Below are 22,826 nucleotides of genomic sequence, written 5' to 3'. Positions count from 1 at the left end.
AATAGGGATGTTCTTGAAGACGCTGAAATTTTCAAATATCTTTATGCTATTGTCAGTGTGAAGCTGACATCAAAGTGTGAATTGACTTTGAAAGTCTTTTACCGACTCAATTGCCGGATCTGTTCAGGACCCGAGAAAAAGAGCATAAATGGATCTGTAAAGTACTCCTCAATAGCAGTGAGAATGAGAGTTCCAATGAGAACAGAAGACAGGTGATTGAAAACTTTTGCTTACCACTGCCCATATTTCTGATAAAAACAAGTATATTCTTCATACAAAATTAACTCCTTATGACAAGTTATCCTTATGAGACACTCCTGTTGGCTGGATCATGCCTTTTGCAGTCAACCAGGAGAATTCATCTATGAAGCAATTGCCCCAGCTCCCTTACAGGATTGAAAAAAAAACAATATGGGGGCGGGGGAGACCTAGCTGGTGACAATTAAAACTGACCTGAACCTACTCAAATCTATTAGAACAGCAAGTAGAAATCATCCGATTATTGACTTAAAATGATCAGGATTGATCAGCCTTTGTGAGAGATGTAGTGGCAAAGATGGATGAAGCCAGCTTGATGCACTCCAGGTAAATGCTGTTTCAAGTAGCAGTAGGAAAAAAATATGCTCACCAGTTGCATAAATGGTCAAGTATAGTTGCTGGCTATTTCTTTGAAACATTTATCTGAAGAACCTAATCCTTGAGATGTAAATTCTAAAGAAGTCATTTAACAATTGCATTGATGGGAAGTAATGTTTGCATTCTTAATCTCTTATCAGATAATCCATGAAATTGTTAAATCTATTTCTAAATATAGTTAAAATTTTATAAAATCTTTCTGAACTTTGCATCTGGGTGCTGATACTTATTTTGGCAGCTTTTGAGAATTCATCATTGCGCAAGTTCCTATTTTATTAAGAGATTTGTTCATTTTTCCATACAAGAATTTAGAATGCTAAAAGCAATGCAACTTTTAGGAATTATAAAAAAAGAAAGATGAGACTACTTTTTTTTTAAAAAAACAAAAAAATGAAAACATTACAAAAGAAAAAGAATTGCAATTGGGTATGCTTAACAGCAGAGAACAGAATGAAATAGTTGTCAAGAAACAAATATATAAGAAATGTTACCAAAGACAAGATAAGTTACTCTTCTACCTATCTGGATAAGTTTTTGGTGTTTTAACTGAATTTAAAGAGTGTTAAAGTTTAAAATGCAAGTAGTGCTAAACACTTAAGTTAAAACAGAAACATAGATGGTGCCATAATGCTCTCGCCTTTGGCATCCTGATAATCGCTCAAAACTAGAAAACAAATAAAGATAATGAAAAAATCCACTAAATAAATATCTGACATTTATTGGGTGGATATTTTATTTTTGAATTTTTTTTAGCAATTCTTGAGACTCCAAGGGTGAGAGCATCATTTTGCCATCTTTACTTTCATTTTAATTTAAGTGTTCAGCACTATGTGTGGTTCAAACTTGATAAATTTTTTTTAAAGTTTAAACACTAAAAAATTTATCCAGGTAGGTAAAAGAGTAACTTATCTTGCCTTTGCTTATATTTATTTGTTATATATTTATTTTTTTACTATTATTGTTATCTATAGTAAAACATACTTTGCCCTCTTTTTTTTGACTATTTTTTTTTATTAAAATATCAATGCTATGGTTTAAAAGAAAAGGTAGCTGCAACTAATTTTTGATTATCTTTCTCCTTAGAATTTTTTTTTTTTTTAAATATTAAGGTTTTTAAAACCGTAATCTTCAATTTTAATTCTTAATGTACAAAAGAAAACATAGTTTTGTTTGATAAAAATTACAATTGCTGTGCAACTATCATTGCATTTTCCTTCTATTTTGTAAGGACTATATTTTCATGTTATTAATTTTATAAACTGTTGTTACAGCTTTCTTTTTTAAATGTTTTCATCCTTTTTTATTATTGTCTTGCTTAATAAAAAATTACAATCCCTCTGCAATTATTGTTGCATTATCCTTCTTTTTTTGAATGTTTATTTTCCAAAATAAAATTTACATGATTACATTTAAAAAAAATATTTCCTATGAGAGGGCATATTTTCTTATAAAGTGTATTAAAATAATCTTAAGTTATAAACTATTCTGGGAAGTCATATTTATTAAAATAAAGTTTCATTCAAGAAATAATCATAGAATAAAGAATAATCTAGAACATCTCAGGAAGATCAAGAAATGTGCAAATTAGATATTATTAAAACCTATATAAGTAGGCTGCTTTAAAGCAGCAGCAGTTGCTAAAATGCTGTCAACCAGATACAGACTGAACAAAATTTCTTTAACTCTGGTTATTTCAGGATGAATATCTAGCTAAAAGGAACACCTTAAAAAGTCTACCAACTGTGACATAGAAGAATCTGGAATGTTTGGTAAATAAGATTTTTTTAAAAACTTTATTCACTGACCAAAACAATTTTTAATAATCTTGTGAAACTTTTGCGTTTCCAAAAATATCAGATTTCGGACTTGTAGTTTCTATCTCCCTTGTCTACCTAAAAGTTAGTAGCAGTATAAATAGTTTAATATTTCTGTTGTGGGTATCACCAAGTCATTATCAGTGTCTAGACTTGTGGTGCACAAGTTCAAAGTATTTTTAGAATCTCAGTCTGGCAACAACCCATCATCCAATCAACCTTTTTGTTTTGGATGCGTAGGTGTGGATGCCACATGCGAAAGATTAAAGAAATTAAAGATCACTTTTGACAGGAAAAAATTGTATCAGCGTTGGTCGACTGGCGAATCAATGGCAAATAGAAATAAAGTAAATGAGCTTCAACTCTTTAGTCAATGTTCTTTATTGGACCAATGATTACAGCACCTGGAAATACATAAAATAGAAGAACAACATCATGTATGGGGGCCCCTCCAGTCTTTAAGACATAAAGACGAGTATGAGTGTTGTAAGATTTCCAGGTAATCAGTTAAGCTCAATGCGAATGGTCCATCTGGGCATGAGAACTTAATAAAATGTCTTGGTACATAAAGTAGATTTAACGATTTAAAATCTGTTTTCAGATTACTCGAGAGGCGGCTTGACCGACGTAGAGGCAACGCGTCCACTGGCTCCTGTTCGGTGTCTGGGTCAGGCAGAGACACCAGGCGCTCCTGTAGGCCGGGGGCGTTGTGTGGCATCAGACCCCGAAGGGCCATAGGGATCTTCTGTTTGTGATCAACTGCTGGTTTCTCCGTAGTCACGGGGGCTGGCTAAACAAATGCTGGGTCAGGGTTGGGAGGCATGGCAGTGGTATCTGCTGGGTGTTCCTTTTGCTCGGGAGGCTCGGAAAGTGTGTTAGTGAGTGGTGTTGGTTGGTTTGGCTGTGGCTGTTCGGCTGCACACCTGGGGCTGTGGAACGCAGGCGTTGGTCCGGGTAGCCTCAGGAGTAGGGAGCATTCAATCACTGGCATGTATTTCCGCAGGAATTTCCAGTTTTGCAGCGTAACGCAGCCAGAACCATTGATGCGAACAATATATTGGTCGAATTGTCGGACCTCCATGACAATGCCAGTTTTGTCCCATTTCTTGGTGCTAGGTCCCGTTTGGTTCTGAATCCTCACACAGTCACCAATGACTAGCAGTGGCAGGGGACAAGTGTGTTCTGTGAGCCACTCGGAAATGCGCATGTGGCGGTTGCGGAGGGCTTCCTCTCTTGGTGGCAGAGTTTCATGCCAGGTACTGTGTGGTTGGTACTTTCTGGGGTGTATGGGTATGAAATCCTGGATTGGCCTTCCAAATACACACAGCCAGAGAGAGCAAGATATCACGGTCTGGAGTGTTGCGGTATTGGCGCATAGCTCGCTGGAATGCGTCTGTGTTGAGGGAACCGTCAATGTCAGTGCTGTCCGTGAGAAGTTGTTTGACACTCTTCACTCCTATTTCTGCGCGGCAGTTGCTGTACAGGAATGCGACAGATGAAATCCGGTGGCGAACGCCCCAATTGTAAAGGAAATCACGTGTGTCGTGAGCAGTGAACTTAGGTCCTCCATCTGATGTTATTTCATCACTGATACCATATGTAACAAAGATGCGATGTAGTGCTGAAATGAGTTCCTTGGAACCATTAACCGTCTGTTCAACTATCAGCTAGTTGCTGTACCTGTCAACGATGACAAGGTAGTGTTTTCCATGTAATTTGAAGTAGTCTGCGGCGATACACTGGAATGGGTATTCAGGTAGAGCTGGAGGAGTTGGTGGTTGGCTTGGGTTCGATGGAGACATCCAATTGCATGGAGAGCAGCGAGAGTGCATTTCGGTGATAGCGGGGGTCATTCCTGGCCAGAAGAATGATGACTCCACACGCGAGCACATGGTGGTTACACCCTGGTGAGAAGAGTGCAACGTCTGGAGCACCTGGTCGCAGAGAGTTGGCGGGATGATGATTTGGTCCTTGTAAAGGCATACCCCATCGAACTTGGAGAGGTATTCTCGGAATTGATGGTAGGGTCGGATGTCATCAGGGAGATCTGTTGGGTGATCAGGGAAGCCCTGGTGGATGGCTTCCGTTAAACTGATCATGGATGCATCACTGGATCTGGTGACACGATCATCCCACATGATTGATTTGATCACTTTGACATTGGGGATAGCTGCCTGGGAGCAGACGCGTAAATCCAAAGTGTCTTGGGTTTGGGATCTCGTTGAGAGAGCGGTCGGTGAATATCTTCAGGAGGGGCTTGTGGTCCACTGCGATGATCAGGTCGAAAGCGACGACTGTAGCCATCCCCAGACGCGATGTAGCCCTACGGTGCGATGCGGTAGCGGTAACGACCCCAAGGCATAAGGAACGTGGTAAGGTGGCGATTGTCCTCGTGGATAGCAACTCTATGATAGCTATTCCAAGCGTCGGAGGATATTGTTTTGCGAGTGTGTGGAGGTATGATCCTGGCTTGGTGGAAGGGTGACTGGGTATGGTGGGTCTCTCTGGTCGCGTGATGGTTAAAAGGTTGTAGGTCAACTGTCTGTTGAGGTTTGCTGGCCGGACTTCTTTGGGCAGATCACCATTTTGTGGCACCAGGTGACCGGTGAGTCGATTGGAACAGGCTCTATCACCCCGAGACAAACGTCCTGGTTCAGGCTAGCTTTCACCTCATCTTGCCAGTGCATAGGTATGGGTATGGGTGTGTGGCAGGTGACAGGCGACAGGCTGAGCATTGGGGTCAACCATGAGGCGCATAGGGGGACCAGCCATTTTCGGTAGTGGTTGGTGGTCGCAAACATTGAAGGTGCTGGACTTTTAGTACTCTAGGAGCCATTTTCCAGCTTCTCACGGTTTTCCTCTGTAGGTGGGTATGGGAGTTATGTCGGGCAAGCGGAGGGTTATTGACGATGGGGACAATTACACATCTGTGTCGTGTCTGTGACGACATTCAAATTGTTGGTTTCAGATATCCCACCAATCGTGGGGAAGCTGAAGGGCAACGCATGCTTCCTTCGACAAGAACAGTTTGTCCGTTGAATTGAAGAAGTAGACGATCTGTCTCGTTTCCATGGCTTTTCCGGATGGGGATGTCCCAGAGATTCTTAGAACCGTGGCGCCTGTGATGTCAATCTCACGATTATTGGCAGTAGTCATCTTCATATGGATGCAGATGTGTCTCTTTTCCAGTTTCAAGAGAAGCGTTGTGCCGCCCAAGCAGGACTCGCAGCTGGTGTTAGCCAAGGCTTTGAAGGAGGTGGTGCATGAAGGGATGGTTTCCAGTGTCAGGAGTCCGAGGGCATGTGCATCAGACGGGGTTGCGCTAACTGTCACGTCAATGCAAGGCTGAGGGTCAGAAGGCCGCCGCTCCCATCCATTGCAAAACTCATTGTATATATGGTGGTTGAGATTTATGGCATCGATTACCGCAGAAGGGATATTGGTGATTGGGCACAAGGTGTTAAAGATGGCAGTGGCATCATCTAGGGTCGGCGCTGTTCCAGCGGAGGGTGACTTTTGACGTATCTGTCGGCATACACCCTCAAAGTAGTGGAGTATTCCACATTTGGTACATGTGTAATTATATGCTGGGCATTTCTGCATGTGTGCCTGTCTGGTTCGCCCATGGCCTGTGGTGCCACAGTAATCACAAAGCTTTGTACCTTTGGTCATGTCACGAGCCGTTTTCGGTTTGTTGCGACAAATTGGAATTTTTATTTTTTATAAAATCACTCTTGAAAGAGAAGCAAAAGAAAAGCAACCGACTTTTCTAATTGTCTCAATATGATGTGAAACGAATCATTTTGTTATAAGAGATTTTTTTTTTTTTACGAAAGAGTCACTACTTATCAAGATCTGGAGGCCACTCGAGGATAAAGGTTAATGAGTGTACAGTAGTCAATGGGACAATATCATAGTAATCGTTAGTAGTGGAAATTTGGTAAATTAGATTAGTTAAGGGGACGACTCATCAAGAACTTGTTAACATTGGACTTGAAGACAATTATATTGCAGTCAGTTGGAAAGCAGGAAAATAGAAGAGAGTTCCACAGGCGTGCAGTCCTAAGAAAGAAGCTTTGTTCATGGAATCTACGTTTTGGTTTAGGCACAGATAAATAGTGGAGGAAATTATGACAGTGGTTTCAGCTAGACGGGTGTTTTTCATGAAAGTTTGGTGATGAGAGACCATAGATTGGTGTTCAGATGAACATTTGCCATGAAAATAATGATAAAGCAGAGACAGTCTTGCAAGTCTCTTCTGTGAGAGAGAGGTTGCAGGAGAGAGAAAAGAGCATTACCCACTAGGCTACGAAATCTATTTTGAACTATTTTTGTCAAGGCAGGATAAGCTGCTTCTAGCAGCTCCTGTCCAGATGTGGCAACAGTATTCCATCCTTGGACGTACTTGGCTTTTATGGAGAGTAGACACTAACTCAAAATCAGAAACTATCTTATTTCAGAATGATAAGGATGGAATACAGATACACATTCGTCGTGGTGTGCGTGCCTCTCCATGAGGGCAGAATGCAACATAAGATTATCCATCAAAAACAGTGGATTCAATATATTCGAACATCGTGAATCTGACATATCCAAGGAAGGCATAAGACCATATTGCTCGAGCACAGTGCATCCAACACATTCAAGGAAGTTATGTATGTCAGAATCAAACATCTGAGGATTTCATCTATCTTGAGGGAAAATAGGTTTGTGAAGAAATTATCTTTATTCTTGGTTTAATCACGATACTTTTATCAGTTGTTTGAAAAATTTGTTAGACTATTCTTTTCTTCTCAAATTATAATTTGAACTTTGAATGATTTTAAAGGTGACACACATTAGCTCACATGGCGACTCGTATTTCTTTTCGCAGCCATGAGAACCTTGTGTCTCGACATTGCATCCTATAACTTTGAGTGACTCATTTCTCTTTATTTCTTTTCTTCTTTGTTAGTTTGTTAATTTTTTTTATAAAAACAAAATAAAAATATAATTTTGACTTTGGATTTGTGTTCTTTCATTTTCCTCTGCTGTTGATATGTATGCTTCTTACTAACCAGTCACTAATACTTCCAATCACCACTCAAGGAATATAAGGATCATTAGCTCATACACAGCTTGGTATCACAGAGATTTTTCCCCATAGGTTTTCAATAGAATAGAGTGTTGCATTTCCGCTGGTACCCATATTTATACAGATTTCTGAATGAAAATGTAACAATAGTGTAAAGTATATTTTCTTGTATTTGTATGTTTTTCCATGTAAAAATAAATGTTTTTGTGTTTTGTTAGACTTTCTTTTTATTTGTTGCACCTTTCTAACCGTTAGACTAACACATAACACATTTTTAATTTTAAAAAAGTCGTTGAAAAAAGTTGCATTGCAGTTTTCTTAAATAAAAATTTATTTTCTTTTGTAATGTTTTCAATTTTTGTTTTAAAAAAAAAATAGTTGCATCTTACTTTTTCTTACAATTCGTTTAAGTTGCGTTGATTTTAGTGTCCCCAATTCTTATGTGAAAATATGAACAAATTGCTTAGTAAAATGGAGTTATCTACCTCAGCACAATGACAAATTCTCAAAAAGCACCCTTATTTCATTATCGCATCATTTTCATAACAGACAACTTTTTTCCATGTGTGTTATTTCTAAATAAAGGTTTCTTCCAAAATGTTTGCTTTTAACTTAAATAATTTGTTTGGAGAGAATACTAGTCTCAGAAGAAATGACAGCATCATATTAAATGACAGCATCATATCAAAGATCAAAGTCTTCCTAATCATATTGTCTGTTCAAAAGTAAAGGCATTATAAAAATTACAAAAAAAACAAAAACAAAAAAAAAACAGATTTTAGAAATTTTTTGATAATTCCTGACAGGAAAGTAAAGATTTAATTCAAGTTCAACAGAAATCAAACAATTTCTTTTTCTTTCATGTAAAGAAAACAAAAACATGCGATTCAAAATACCAGTTATGTAATTTTTTTTATTTGCAAAAAAAAAAAAAAAAATGCATGAGTTTAAAATTAAATTTTACACTTATCAGATTTAAGTAAAAAATATTCACAACTGAACAGCAACAATAGAATAGAAGGAAAAAATTGTAGATAAATAAAGAATAAAATGAAGTTGAAATGTATAAATTTTAAGTTTGAGGATAATAATAATCTGAAGAGAAACATTAAAAATAATATGGATCTTATTTCCTCTTTTGATTTGAAAATTTTAAAGGACATTTTAATTTTCTTTTACACTTTAATTCCCACCAAACAAGGCACAAACTCCCACTGAAGTATGAGGGGCTACTGTGATTTTGGAGCCAACCGGACAGGGGCATCCTAAGCTGTGTTGCATAGCGAGATGTTTGTTCAAATTACATCTAAATTTCTATATGTTGATATAGCCATGAAAACAGGGAGGGAATTACAAAAGCTAGCAGTATAAAAAAAAAGAAATTGAATAGAATGCCTTCTAGAATCTGGAGACAAGTGGAGGATGGGATTTTGCTGATTGTTGGTTTGGTAGGAAGTATTTATGTTCGCAAGTTCATCCGAACATATTCCATTAATGTACTTGTAAAATAAGAACAGGGAAGCAATATTGTAGCTATGGGACAGAGTCTGGATCTTCATAGATAGTGTGTGATCTATTAGATAAAAGGGTCTTGGACTTTGTTTAAGTGATTGGTGCACCGACTCAGATGTGACAACAATGCCGCATGCAGCGGTGAATGGTGATTTTATAGAGATATAGAATACTGACTGGTGTGAGAAGTTTTCTAGCATGATAGCATATATTCTATGTATTTATTTCTTATAATTGTTAAAGAAAAGCAGCTTTGTCTTAGTAGCATTAAATGTTATCATTCATTTACGTTCCTATTTCACTACAGACTGAAGGTAATTTTTTAAGGATTCAGCCATTGTCTTGGATATGTGGGTGTTCATTTTGCCTGCATAATGAGAATATTCCTGTCTCAGACACAATTCCACCCAAAGTTATAATTGATAACAAAAATACTTACTCTCCAAAGTCCAGGTATTCCTTCATTTTTATAAATTTGGATGAAAGATTTGAACATTGACGTCCGACCAACAGTTGAACGGGCTTGCATTCGCACCTGATCAATTAAAAAAGAAGTTGTTTTTTTTTAATAATGTGATATATATATATATATATATATATATATATATATATATATATATATATATAGGACACAATTTTACTGTGTAAATTTTATGAATATTTATATCTAATTTCATTGTCAGTCTTATCATTTTTTAGCAAATTAACTGATTATAGACAATTTTGAACCTCCATATTTGTGGAAGAATAGTTTCCTTGCAATCTCTGTTGGAAGGACAAATAAGATTTCATGCAACATCTAGTCTACCTACTCTCCGGACTTCCTTCAACTGTATCAGGCACAATGGAATGAACTACCAAATTGCAACACAAAAGACAAACTACAGGGTCAAGACAACGATTAAGGCATGTGGCTAGTTCTGAAGCCATCTAAAAAATTATCAAAACCAAAAGCATATTTCTTGAGTAAAATCGCCAGAACAGGTCATGAAAACAAATTGACTCAAATTTGATGAATAAATATTTAAAAAAAAAAATCAAATTAGTGTCAGGTTATTTTTCCTATGCAGTAACATTGCAAACAAATGTCATTTGCACTCTCTCAAATTATATATACCTGAGTGTGTGTTTGAAAGCCTTATTCATGCTCTGTGACATCCATATATCTGTTTGAGAGGTTGCCAGACTCATCAAGAATCTCGATTCTAACAAAGCAACTGGCCTCAACAATATTCCAATCATTGTGCTTTAAAAGCTGCAACTTGACCCTTAAATCTTTATCTTCACTTGAATCGATTAAGTTAAAATATTTGAAACAGTTTTTATACATGTAATTTGGATTACATGTAATAAACATAACTATTCAATTGGTTGAATTAACTATCAATAGGCAAAAGTGAAATGTTAGTTTATGTTTTTCATTTTAGTTGTTGTTAATTTTGATGAAAAGAACTTTGTAAAACAAGTTTCAAACTGTTCAAATTTTGCAAATACCATGAGTAGTTCAAAAGTTATAAGAATTTAAAATGCTGAAATGTGTTTTTCCTTTTTTATATTTCAAGAAATTTGGTAATTTCTCCATTATTTATTGTTGTTGAGATATTTTTAGGGAGTTGAGCTAGTGCTTTTTGGGCACTCCTTAATAAAATAAATAATTCAACACAAACTACTGAATAAACGAACAAACAACTTTGTAAAACTTAACAAGGAAAAGGTTCATTGAAGCAAGTCAGGGTAAGATGCCAAAAAGATATAACTCGGATATTTGCAAGTTGCAAATTCAGGTGACGATGGATCCAGGCTAGTCTAAGACCATCTGCTGTAAATCGATATCCGATGGTAGAACAGAGAATTAATGGGAAGGCAAAACAAGGCATCTGCCGCTGCGTTCTGCTCACCCGAGATATGTCGGATATCGCTGGTAAATTGTGAAAGAAAATCCAAGTGGCGTGTTTCGCGGGGAGAATATTTGTCCAGCTTAAAACTAAGTGCATATGTAAGCGGATGGTGATCAGTGTAGATCACAAATTGACGACCCTCGAGTGAATGTTGGAAGTGTTTCACTGCGAGGTACATTGCCAGCAGTTCATGGCCAAACATGCTGTAACGTTGTTCTGCTGGTTTCAGTTGTTGCGAAAAGTATGCGAGAGGTTGTAACTGTTGTTGGTGCTGCTGTTGCAACACTGTACCTACAGCTGTGCCTGATGCGTCAACAACCAGTGAAAACTGGACATCGGGTACAGGATGTGCAAGTAGAGATGTTGTCACTAGTTTTGTTTTCACTTCATTGAAACCTTTGAGCTGGACCTCATTAAATGAGATTTGCTCATTTTTCTTCTTCCTGTTACGTAACAGGTCGGAAAGAGGAGCTAGAAGATCTGCACAGTGTGGGATAAAGCGTCTGTAGTAGTTCAACAGACCGAGGAAGTGCCTTAGTTGGTGAAGTGAAGTAGGAGGTTGAAGGTCTTGCAGAGCCTTCACCTTTTCCGGTAACAGAGATATACCGTCTGGGCTGATAATGTGGCCCAGGAAAACTAGTGACGAAGCACCAAAAATGCATTTACCAGGGTTAATCCTCACCTGGTATTGCTGAAACCGTTGAACAGTAGGCGGAGGTGGGTGACATGTTCCTCAGGTCTTGCCACAAGAATGTCGTTTATATAGTTATAGACGAAGTTCAAATCACGCACTACTTCATCCATGAAGCGCTGAAAAGTACTAACGGCATTACGTAAACCGAAAGGCACAGTTAAAAATTCAAACGCCCCGAATGGAGTAATTACTGCCGTCTTTGGTATGTCTGCCGGATTTACTGGGATTTGATGGTTGCCTTAACTAGGTCTGGAAAAGGTCTTACAACCATGCAACGAGGAAGCAAAATCCTGTATATGTGGGATTGGGTAACGATCAGGTACCGTCATGGCATTGAGTCATTGGTAGTCCCCATTTGGACGCCAATCTCCGTCACGTTTTGGGACCATATGCAAAGGGGAAGCCCATGGACTGGACGAGGGGCATATTATTCCCAACTGTAGCATATGCCAGAATTCAGCCTTCGCTGCTTTAAGTTTATCAGCAGGGAGGCGATGTGGGCGTGAGAACACAGGAGCACCTGTGGTCTCAATGTGGTGTTTTGTGGTGTGCGTGGGTTTGCTCACCACAAAATTTAGGTTTGTTAATTCCGGGTAGGAGTGTAGCAACTCGTGGTAAGGATCATTTGAAGTGGCAATGAAAAATACCGGGCTGAAAGATGGGACATTTGGCATTATTCCAGGGACGGAAAGTCCCGTACTAGCGTCTATCAGCCGGCGTCTGCGCATGTCTACCATTAAATTAAAATGATGCAGGAAGTCCGTGCCTAGGATGGGGTAAGGTAAATCCGCTATGGTAAAAACCCACGTAAAGTCTCTCCGTAATTCCAAGTCCAGAGAACGTGAAATTTGACCGTACGTGGAAATGGGAGAAGAATTTACCACTTGCAGTGTGATAAGCGACACTGGTGGCTTCTCTTTAATGAGTTTCAGTGGCCAGATACTGCAAGCTGCACCCGTATCAACCAAACAACATGCTTGGGATCGAGAGTCCATAACGAAATAGGCACGGTTGTTAGAATTTTGTGGAAAGCTTGCCGTATTCGTCTTTCCACTATCTAGTTTCCCTGGTTCGGAAAAGAACAGGGCATTTTGAATTTTCGTGCCTCAGCGCCATAACGACTATGGTAAAAACATAGTCCTGGCATGTTTGAACGGCGACGGTGGTGTGGGGAAGGTGAGCGTTGGGGCGAATATGACCTGCCTATGCTCAGCTTACTTACCTCTCTGATGAGGAGTTTGATAGCTGTAAGTATAGGCACCGATGTTGCTTCTTGAGTTAAATTTCTATCCGCTGCAGGGCCTGCGGGTACTTCAGCCTGTTGCTGAGTGATCGCCGCGGTGGTAGGCCCTCTCACATAGTCCATTACTTTATCCGCCGATGCTGCTACTACGTCGACAGAATGCTTCTCCATCATAGGCGCTAGTATTGCCTTTACTTGTGCCGGCAGCCTTGAAAAGAAAAGCTGCTTAATTAGGGTATTGTCAGGGGGGACATCTTCTGCCAGCTTCCTCATTCTGCGGAGTAACTCTGTTGGCCTGCGGTCTCTAAATGTTCATCATGGACCAACGTTTCAAAACGTTTTTCCACCGAGACTGATGTCCCACTTTATGCTGTCATATGTAGCGTTAAGAGGGGTGTCAGTTATTAAGACCTTGACAACAGGAGTCAAAGACGTGGGGAAAGCACTAAATAAAATATGTAATTGTGTTTGCTCCGAAACGTTGTTCGCAGCAAAATATGATTCGAGTTGGGCAAACCAAACTCGAACGTCATCGGCAAAGGCAGGCAATGTTGTCATTTTAAGAGGAAAATAGACAAAAAAAAAAATAATTAAATAAACTATCTGAATACTAGAAGGACATTATCAAAGGACAACATGAGGAAAAGAGGAAATATTCAGGGAAAATATTTAGACAGAGGCAAAAATAAGAAAAATATTTAACAGGCTAAAAAGAGAAAAAAAAGAAGAATTTTACAAGAAAGTGAATTATAAAAATGATTCAAAAGAGCAGTGGTAAAAAAAAAATGTACAATATGTGTGTGTGGGTGTTGTTTTTTGTGTGTGTGCCTGTGTGTGTAACCTATAACCTCGAGGTAAATGAATTCTTTAAACGGGTACTTACGTTTTAGCCGATATGTGAAAGCAAGTTTTTTTTTTTGTTTTTTTTAGTAAAAGTTCTCTCTTTTGTTTCGCAGAATTAACTGTCTCTTGAATTACTTGTCTCCTGTTCGCATGTGTGTGCGTTCTGGCGTCGTTTTCCCCAAAGAAGAGGGGAAAAAAACTTTTAGTCACTTTTTTTTTTTTTTTTTTTTTTCCAAAGTCATTTACGATGAACTGCTATCCGTGTCTCTCGCATTCTTTTTCCTAGGATATCCACCATGCGGGTCAAAAGAGTCTGGTGCAGGAATTAATATCTTCTATTTTCGTTTTTTTTTTTTTTTTTTTTTTTTAAATATGCCTCGGTATCGCTTTACACTTTCCTTGAGAAAAGTTGTTGTTTTTTTTTATACGGTGACGAAAAAAAATGTTTCCGTGACAAATTTTTTTTTTTTTTTTATATATATATCCTTCTCAGAGGTGTGAAGTTTGTCCGTATAGTATTACTTTTCTTGAGAAAAGTATTTCACAGGAATTTCTGTTCGCCGCCGTTTTCTTTCTAAAATGGGGAAGAAGTCAGGCTCGCCATTCAGTAAACTTGTGTATCACATCCGGGTCACCATTTTAGGAAGTTGAGTTAGTGCTTTTTGGGCACTCCCTAATAAAATAAATAATTCAACACAAGCTACTGAATAAACAAACAAACAACTTCGTAAAACTTAACAAGGAAAAGGTTCATTGAAGCGAGTCAGAGTAAGATGGCAAAGAGATATAACACGGATAAAACTTGTCTGCCTTTGTCCGGTAGTTATTCCCAAGTGGGAATCGTCGATACCGGTGTAGGCAGAGAGAGAGAGAGTGAGGAAACAGGTCTGCTCTCTCTTTGGCCGTCTGGCTGGATAAGGAAGGAGTTTTTCTCGTTCGGAATGGAAGCAGTTAGAGTTCCTTAGGGGGGTAAGGAAGATCCCTGCGCTATGCCTCTGATTCGTCAGTACATGCCATATCGCACAGTCAGAGGAAGCACTGACGCACAAGAAAAAGAGTTCTATTTGTTTCTGCTACATATTCTTAAGTAAAAAAATATGTTCTTCCTGATTACAAAGTTAGATTTTATCTTTTAAGCCATTAAGATGTATAAATTTAAAAGATTTTCAAACTGACAAATTGAATCATATGGATTGTAAATGTATTCATGAATGCATCATATTATTTACTTGGTTGATATCACTGATTAATATATATCATAGATGATTCAAAGGATTAAATATGAGATGGAAACTCCATTCAAAGAAATATTTTTCAAAATAAAACAGACAAAATTCTTAAAATATGAAAAATTAACACAATTTTGTAAAAGGATTTTTCGGGTTAAATAATTTAATAAAATAGAAATGAAATTCTACTTTTTTAGGTGATTACATCATTTGAATGTTCCAATCTAGGAAAACATTGTTAATATTTACTTAAAAAAAAGAAAAAGAGAGAGAAACAAGCAAAGAAAGAGGAAGAGAAGAGGAATAGAGGAAAGAAAATAGCAGAGAGAGAGAGAGAGAGGAGAAAAGAGTAGAGAGAGAGAGAGAGAGAGAGAGAGAGAGAGAGAGAGAGCGAGAAGGCCAGAGAGAGAAAATGGGAAGAGAGAGAGAGAGAGAGAGAGAAGAGCAGAGTGAATAAGAGAAAAGGGCAAAGAGAGAAAGAGAGAAAAGGTCAGAGAGAGAGAGAGAGAAAAGGTCAGAGAGAGAGAGAGAGAGAGAGAGAGGAGAGAGATTAGAGAAAGAGAAAAGAGTAGAGAGAGAGGGGAAGTAAAAAGAAGAGGGAAAGGGAGATAAAAGGGCAGAGGGAGTGAAAGAGAAAGAAAAGAGTAGAGAGAGAGAGAGAGAGAGAGAGAGAGAGAGAGAGAGAGAGAGAGAGTGTGCGTTACGAGTTTAAAATGAGTGTTGCTTGTGAAATAACTAGTAAAAAATGATACAAAAATTCAGTTGAACGTTTAACATTAATTTATCAAGTTACGATTGAGATTATGGAAATTTTAACTTGATATGCGATAATAAAATCTCTTGATTTTGAGCTGTGTGTGTGCGTGCGTTTCAATGTATCATGGTTAACTTCTGACTTCAAAATCAGCACATATGCTGGACTCCACCCAGTCAGACATAAAACAGCTTTGCCGAGAATGCTGCGAAATATGGACCTTAATTCTCATCATGGAAAGTTACCACATCGAATGAGGATTATTTCTTCTTTTCAAAAATGTTATTTCGAACTACTGTTTTTTTATATGATGAACACACACACACGCGCACATTCTGCTTACATTCTTTCCCCTCAAAAAATAACCACAAGTGTCCATATGTTCATAAAAATCAGTAATCTTTAACTTTATGCCCTTTTCATGAGACATTCATTTAGTTAAGCTAGTCTAATGAACATTTCTTGCAAAAAAACCTTAATGTTAGAACGATTTGAATTATTGGCATCCACAACCACTAGAAAACTAAGGCCAATGATCAGCCTGGTAAAATCTACATGTATTATGGACAATGGTTGCCTTGGACATTTTATTTCATAATATTGCAAGAAATTTGGGCTTTTGTGGAAATCTACAATCAGAGGCGGACTCTTTTGCGCTTTAATACACTAGATACAATATTTGACAGTCTTGTGGCGCAAGCTCGCACACACTTCCTAATTTGCATATGTGCTTTTTTTTCAGCTACTGCTGCTAATATCTTTGCCACCTAGCTATCCTAGAGTTCCTGCTGATATTTCCTACATACTCATACACAGAGAAAGACAGACCAATAAAAAGAGTAGAGAAAGATAGAGAGAATAAAAGAGTAAAGTGTGAGAGAGAGAGAAACAAATAAAGTAAAATAGAAACGAATCAAGAGAAACACAAACTAGTAAAGAGAGAGACGCAATCGTAAAGTGAGACAAACTAATAAAGAAAGAAAAACTAATCTTTTTTAATCTTCTATATATATATTTATCTTCTTCTATATATATAAAAGCCAAAAATCTGTGTGTATGTATGTATGTATGTATGTATGTATGTATGTTTGTTTGTAACGCTAAAACTTTTGACAGACACAACCAAAGTTGACAAATTAGGTATCATATTGAACCTTGATCACCCGGATGACAAATATCGAAATTTCACGTCAAACGGACAACTAGAAGGGGGTGAACTGATCATTTTTCTCCCAGGAGGGGTCCCCCAAAAAACCTGTCATTTTAACGTTATTCATTACATGTCACGTGACGTGACGTCAGCTCAGTAAAATGTCGGCTGCGGCTGAGGTACATTAAAGCTGCCTTCGAGGAGTAATTGATACTATAACACAGTTAAATATTAGTTTTCGACTCGAACCGTTATTACCAACGGATTTATCGCACTCCAAAAAGCAGAATCTCAAAATTACACGAAAATTGACGTGGGGAAAATGTTATTATTTTTGCTTGCAGTTTTTTACCGGCAAAGATGAGTTTGCTCTTTGCTATAGTTTACCATGTAAACAAGGCTTTAGCCATTTTTGTTTTTACCTCCTACCTATGTTAAACTGTGAGGGGGAGGGGTGGGTATCAGTTTGAGGCCGCTTGAATACACGAAAATTACTTTTATACGAGTTTGTTTTCTTATGAATGGAACCGCTTTTGTAGGAGGGAGGTGGGAGGAGGCCTCTTGCACAGTCTCCCAAGCATTACCTACTATAAAAAAAAGATGCACATTTACCCTCTTCTCTCACTCTCTCTCTCTCAACCTCTTTCTCTCTCTCTCCCTTGCCGTCTTTCTCTTCTCTCTCTCTCACTCTCTTTCTCTTCTCTCTCTCTCTTTCTCTACTCTCTCTCTCTCTCTCACCCTCTTCTCTCTCTCTCTCACCCTCTTCTCTCTCTCTCTACCTCTTTCTCTTCTCTCTCTCACCCTCTTCTCTCTCTCTCTCACCCTCTTCTCTCTCTCTCTACCTCTTTCTCTTATCTCTCTCTCACCCACTTCTCTCTCTCTCCCTCTCTCTCTCTCTCACTACCTCTTTCTCTTCTCTCTCACCCTCTTCTCTCTCTCACCCTCATCTCTCTTTCTCTCTACCTCTTTCTCTTATCTCTCTCTCTCACCCTCTTCTCTCTCTCACCCTCTTCTCTCTCTCTACCTCTTTCTCTTTTCTCTCTCTCACCCTCTTCTCTCTCTCACCCTCTTCTCTCTCTCTTTCTCTCTCACCCTCTTCTCTCTCTCTCTACCTCTTCTCTCTCTCTCACCCTCTTTCTCTGCTCTCTCTCACCCTCTTCTCTCTCTCTCTCTCTCTCTCTCTCGACCTCTTTCGTTTTGTTATATATATATATGTATATATTTTTTAAAAACAATATATTACTACTTATCAAGGCCCATAGGCTACTCGAGGATAAGGGTTGAAAAGTGAACAGTAGTCAAATTCGGGAAAGAGGATGGAACCGCTTTAACGGGAGGATGAGTTATTCAGCGACTCCAACCTATTTTGTTATATATATATATATCTATATTTATTAAAAAATATATATTACCACTTATCAAGGCCCATAGGCCACTCGAGGATGAGAGTTTAAAAGTGCACAGTAGTCAAATACGGGAAAGAGAATTGAACCGCTTTAACGGGAGGATGAGTTATTCAGCGACTCCAACCTATTTTGTTATATATATATATATATATATACATATATTTATAAAAAAATATATATCACCACTTATCAAGGCCCATAGGCCACTCGAGGATGAGAGTTGAAAAGTCCACAGTAGTCAAATTCGGGAAAGAGGATGGAACCGCTTTAACAGGAGGATGAGTTATTCAGCGACTCCAACCTATTTTAGTATATATATATATATATTTTGTAAAAAATATATATTACCACTTATCAAAGCCCATAGGACACTCGAGGATGAGAGTTGAAAAGTGCACAGTAGTCAAATTTGGGAAAGAGGATGGAACCGCTTTAACGGGAGGATGAGTTATTCAGCGACTCCAACCTATTTTGGTATATATATATATATATTTTGCATAAAATATATATTACCACTTATCAAGGCCCATAGGCCACTGGAGAATAAGAGTTGAAAAGTACACAGTAGTCAAATTCGGGAAAGAGGATGGAACCGCTTTAACAGGAGGATGAGTTATTCAGCGACTCCAACCTATTTTGTTATATATATATATATATCTATATTTATAGAAAAAATAAATTACCACTTATCGAGGCCCATAGGCCACTCGAGGATAAGAGTTGAAAAGTGCACAGTAGTCAAATTCGGTAAAGAGGATGGAACCGCTTTAACGGGAGGATGAGTTATTCAGCGACTCCAACCTATTTTGTTATATATATATATATATATGTATATATATATATATATATACATATATATATTTATAAAATATATATATTACCACTTATCAAGGCCCATAGGCCACTCGAGGATGAGAGTTGAAAAGTGCACAGTAGTCAAATTCGGGAAAGAGGATGGAACCGCTTTAACGGGAGGATGAGTTATTCAGCGACTTCAACCTATTTTTATATATATAAATATATATATATTTATTAAAAAATATATATTACCACTTATCAAGGCCCATAGGCTACTCGAGGATGAGAGTTGAAAAGTGGACGGTAGTCAAATTCGGGAAAGAGGATGGAACCGCTTTAACGGGAGGATGAATTATTCAGCGACTCCAACCTATTTTGTTATATATATACATATATATATATATATATTTTGTAAAAACTATATATTACAACTTATCAAGGCCCATAGGCCACTCGAGGATTAGAGTTGAAAAGTTCACAGTAGTCAAATTCGGGAAAGAGGATGGAACCGCTTTAACAGGAGGATGAGTTATTTAGCGACTCCAATCTATTTTTGTATATATACATTTATATCTATATTTATTAAAAAATATATATTACCACTTATCAAGGCCCATAGGCCACTCGAGGATAATAGTTGAAAAGTGCACAGTAGTCAAATTCGGGAAAGAGGATGAAACCGCTTTAACGGGAGGATGAGTTATTCAGCGACCCACACCTGTTTTGTTATATATATATATATATATATATATATATACATATATTTATCGATATTTATTAAAAAATATATATTACCACTTATCAAGGCCTATGGGCCACTCGAGGACGAGAGTTGAAAAGTGCACAGCAGTCAAATTCGGGAAAGAGGATGGAACCGCTTTAACGGGAGGATGAGTTATTCAGCGGCTCCAACCTATTTTGTTATATATATATATCTGTGTATATATTTTTTTAAAACAACATATTACTACTTATCAAGGCCCATAGGCCACTCGAGGATAAGAGTTGAAAAGTGCACAGTTGTCAAATTCGGGAAAGAGGATGGAACCGCTTTAACGGGAGGATGAGTTATTCAGTGACTCCAACCTATTTTGTTATATATATATATACATCTATATTTATTAAAAAATATATATTACCACTTATCAAGGCCCATAGGCCACACGAGGATGAGAGTTGAAAAGTACACAGTAGTCAAATTCGGTAAAGAGGATGGAACCGCTTTAACAGGAAGATGAGTTATTCAGCGACTCCAACCTATTTTGTTATATATATATATATATATATATATGTATATATATATAGTTTTTTTTTACAAACTATATATTACCACTTACCAAGCCCATAGGACACTCGAGGATGAGAGTTTAAAAGTGCACAGTAGTCAAATTTGGGAAAGAGGATGGAACCGCTTTAACGGGAGGATGAGTTATTCAGCGACTCCAACCTATTTTGTTATATATATATATATATATTTATATATATTAAAAAATATATATTACCACTTATCAAGGCCCATAGGCTACTCGAGGATGAGAGTTGAAATGTGCACAGTAGTCAAATTCGGGAAAGAGGATGGAACCGCTTTAAATGGAGGAGTGAGTGAGTGAGTGTATTTGTTTAACGGCATTTCAACCTCTAAGAGTCATTTAATGCCAAAAAAGTTTTGTTGGTATAATATATTTTCAGTTTCTTGTAAAATTTTTTTAAGTTTCTTGAAAAAGTTTATCTTTTGAAGCAAGATGTTGTAGGTTTTCCGAAAAATTGTTTTATTTGTAAGAGATTTGTTTTTCTAAACTGAATTTTACTTGTTTACTTTATAGGAGTTTGAATATATTTGTTTCTTTTAAATAGTTTATGATTTGTTGGGGTTCCACTTCTTGGAACACTTTTCTAATGTTTGTTGTTTTAAAATATTTCTTCCGAGTGTGTTTCTGTTTTCTACATTCTGTCAGTAGATGTTTAATTGTTAGTTGTTGGTTGCAGAGTGTGCAATTTGGTGTTTCCTCCGCTTTGATTAGGTAGGAATGAGTTAATTTTGTATGTCCGATTCTTATTCGGTTTAGTACAATTTCTTCTCTTCTTCCTTTAAAAATTTTTTGTTTTTCGTTTTTAATTATTGGTTGATGTTCATGTAGTTTGTTTGCAGTGCATTTGTTCCATTCCTCTTGCCACATGTTTTCTATATATTCGTTGATTTTTCTTTTTAGGTCTGTGTGTGGTATTTTAATTTTTTCCATTTGGTGGTTTGTGGCTTCTTTAGCCAGTTTTTCTGCTTTTTCATTTCCTGGAATGCCGACATGACTTGGTATCCAGGCTATTATAATTTTTTTATTGTTTTTTTTCGGTTATTTCATTGTATTCTTGCATAATTTCTGTGATAAAAGGGTGTTTAGATTTTACTTCAAGGGCCATGATACAGGATAGCGAGTCTGTATATATTATGACTTTTTGTTCGTTGATGTCTTTGATGTGTTTGAGAGCTATTTTGATGGCCTGCAGTTCGGCTGTATATATTGAATCCTCGTTGGGCAGTCGTGTTTGATATTGTTTTTGTGCATGCTGCGCTTGTTCCGTTTATAGTTTTAGACCCATCGGTGTATATTTCTATGTATTCTGCATATTTTTCTCTTAGTTCTCCAAAGTTGCTTCTATTTGTTATATTATTTGTAATGTTTTTCTTGTAAGTGGTAAGTGTTATGTCGGTTTCTGGTTTGTGTAATGTCCATGGGGGTCTGTCGTTTGTTTTCTGAGTAATTATATTGTCGGGGTTTTCATTGATTTGATGTATTATTTCTTTAATTCTGTGTCCAAAGGAGGGTATACTTTTTGGTTTCCTTGAATAAGAGTTCGTACATTGTAAGTTGAAGGTAGTTTTGTATGTTGGGTTTTCGGGGTTGGTTTGTAGTTTTGTTGCGTATTGTAACGCTAGTTTTTTCCATCTTAAGTGCAGGGGTAGTTCTTGGGCTTCTACGTGAAGGCTTTCCATTGGAGAAGTTCGGTAGGCTCCCAGGCTGAGTCTTAAACTTTGATTTTGTATTGTTAGTAGTTTGTTTTTGTAGGATTTGTAAGTAGAGCTGTATATGGCACAACCATAATCCAGTTTGGATCTGATATGTGAGCGATATATTTTGAGCATTGTAGCTTGATCTGCTCCCCAATCTAGTTTTGATACTATTTTTAAGATATTTATTGCTTTTAAGCATTTTTGTTTTAATTTGTTAATGTGCTCCTTGAAGTTTAGTTTGTTGTCTAAAATGATCCCTAGAAATTTGGTGTGTTGTACTACTGGTATTAGTTGTCCATTTAGTTTGAGCTGTGGGTCAAGGTGGTATTTTCGTTTCCTACAAAAGTGGATACATGTGGTTTTGCTTTTGGACATTTTAAATCCATTTTGGTTAACCCAAAGGTCTATTTTGTTAAAGCAATATTGCATTTGTCTTTCAATAGTTGGCATATTTGGTGATGAGCAAGTTATTGAAAAGTCGTCAACAAATAGTGTTTTTTCGAACCCCATGTTAACATTTTCGATTATACCGTTGATTTTAATTAGAAAAAGGGTGGCAGATAGTACGCTACCCTGTGGTACCCCTGTTTCTTGTGTGTGTTGATCTGATGTTGTATTTCCTAAGCATACTTTAAATGTTCTGTGGGATAGGAATTCTTGGATAAATTTTGCTAGGTTTCCTCTGATTCCCATATTATGAATATCTTTCAAGATTCCATATCTCCACATGGTGTCATACGCCTTTTCGATATCAAAAAAGATTGAGAC

At 37.4% G+C, this 22,826-nt stretch overlaps 1 protein-coding gene across 3 annotated transcripts in view; it reads right to left on the bottom strand.

The window, feature by feature from the left end:
* LOC145287837 (kidney mitochondrial carrier protein 1-like) overlaps window positions 1-22,826 on the bottom strand; it is a 350,123-nt gene that overhangs the window by 123,408 nt on the left and 203,889 nt on the right. For 2 of the 3 annotated variants that reach the window (XM_080135708.1, XM_080135709.1), the window contains exon 6: window positions 9,476-9,571. The exons of the other annotated variant lie outside the window; for it this stretch is intronic. In XM_080135708.1, coding sequence (XP_079991834.1) covers window positions 9,476-9,571 — 96 coding nt within the window. The remainder of the gene's footprint in view (window positions 1-9,475; window positions 9,572-22,826) is intronic. 3 annotated transcript variants of the gene reach the window in all.

Source organism: Euprymna scolopes, chromosome 11 (genome assembly GCF_053919585.1).
Source record: "Euprymna scolopes isolate OS-2025 chromosome 11, ASM5391958v1, whole genome shotgun sequence".
NCBI classification, from domain to species: domain Eukaryota; kingdom Metazoa; phylum Mollusca; class Cephalopoda; order Sepiida; family Sepiolidae; genus Euprymna; species Euprymna scolopes.
The sequence above is the reverse complement of the archived record's forward strand: the minus strand, read 5'-3'. Positions and strand labels throughout refer to the sequence as shown.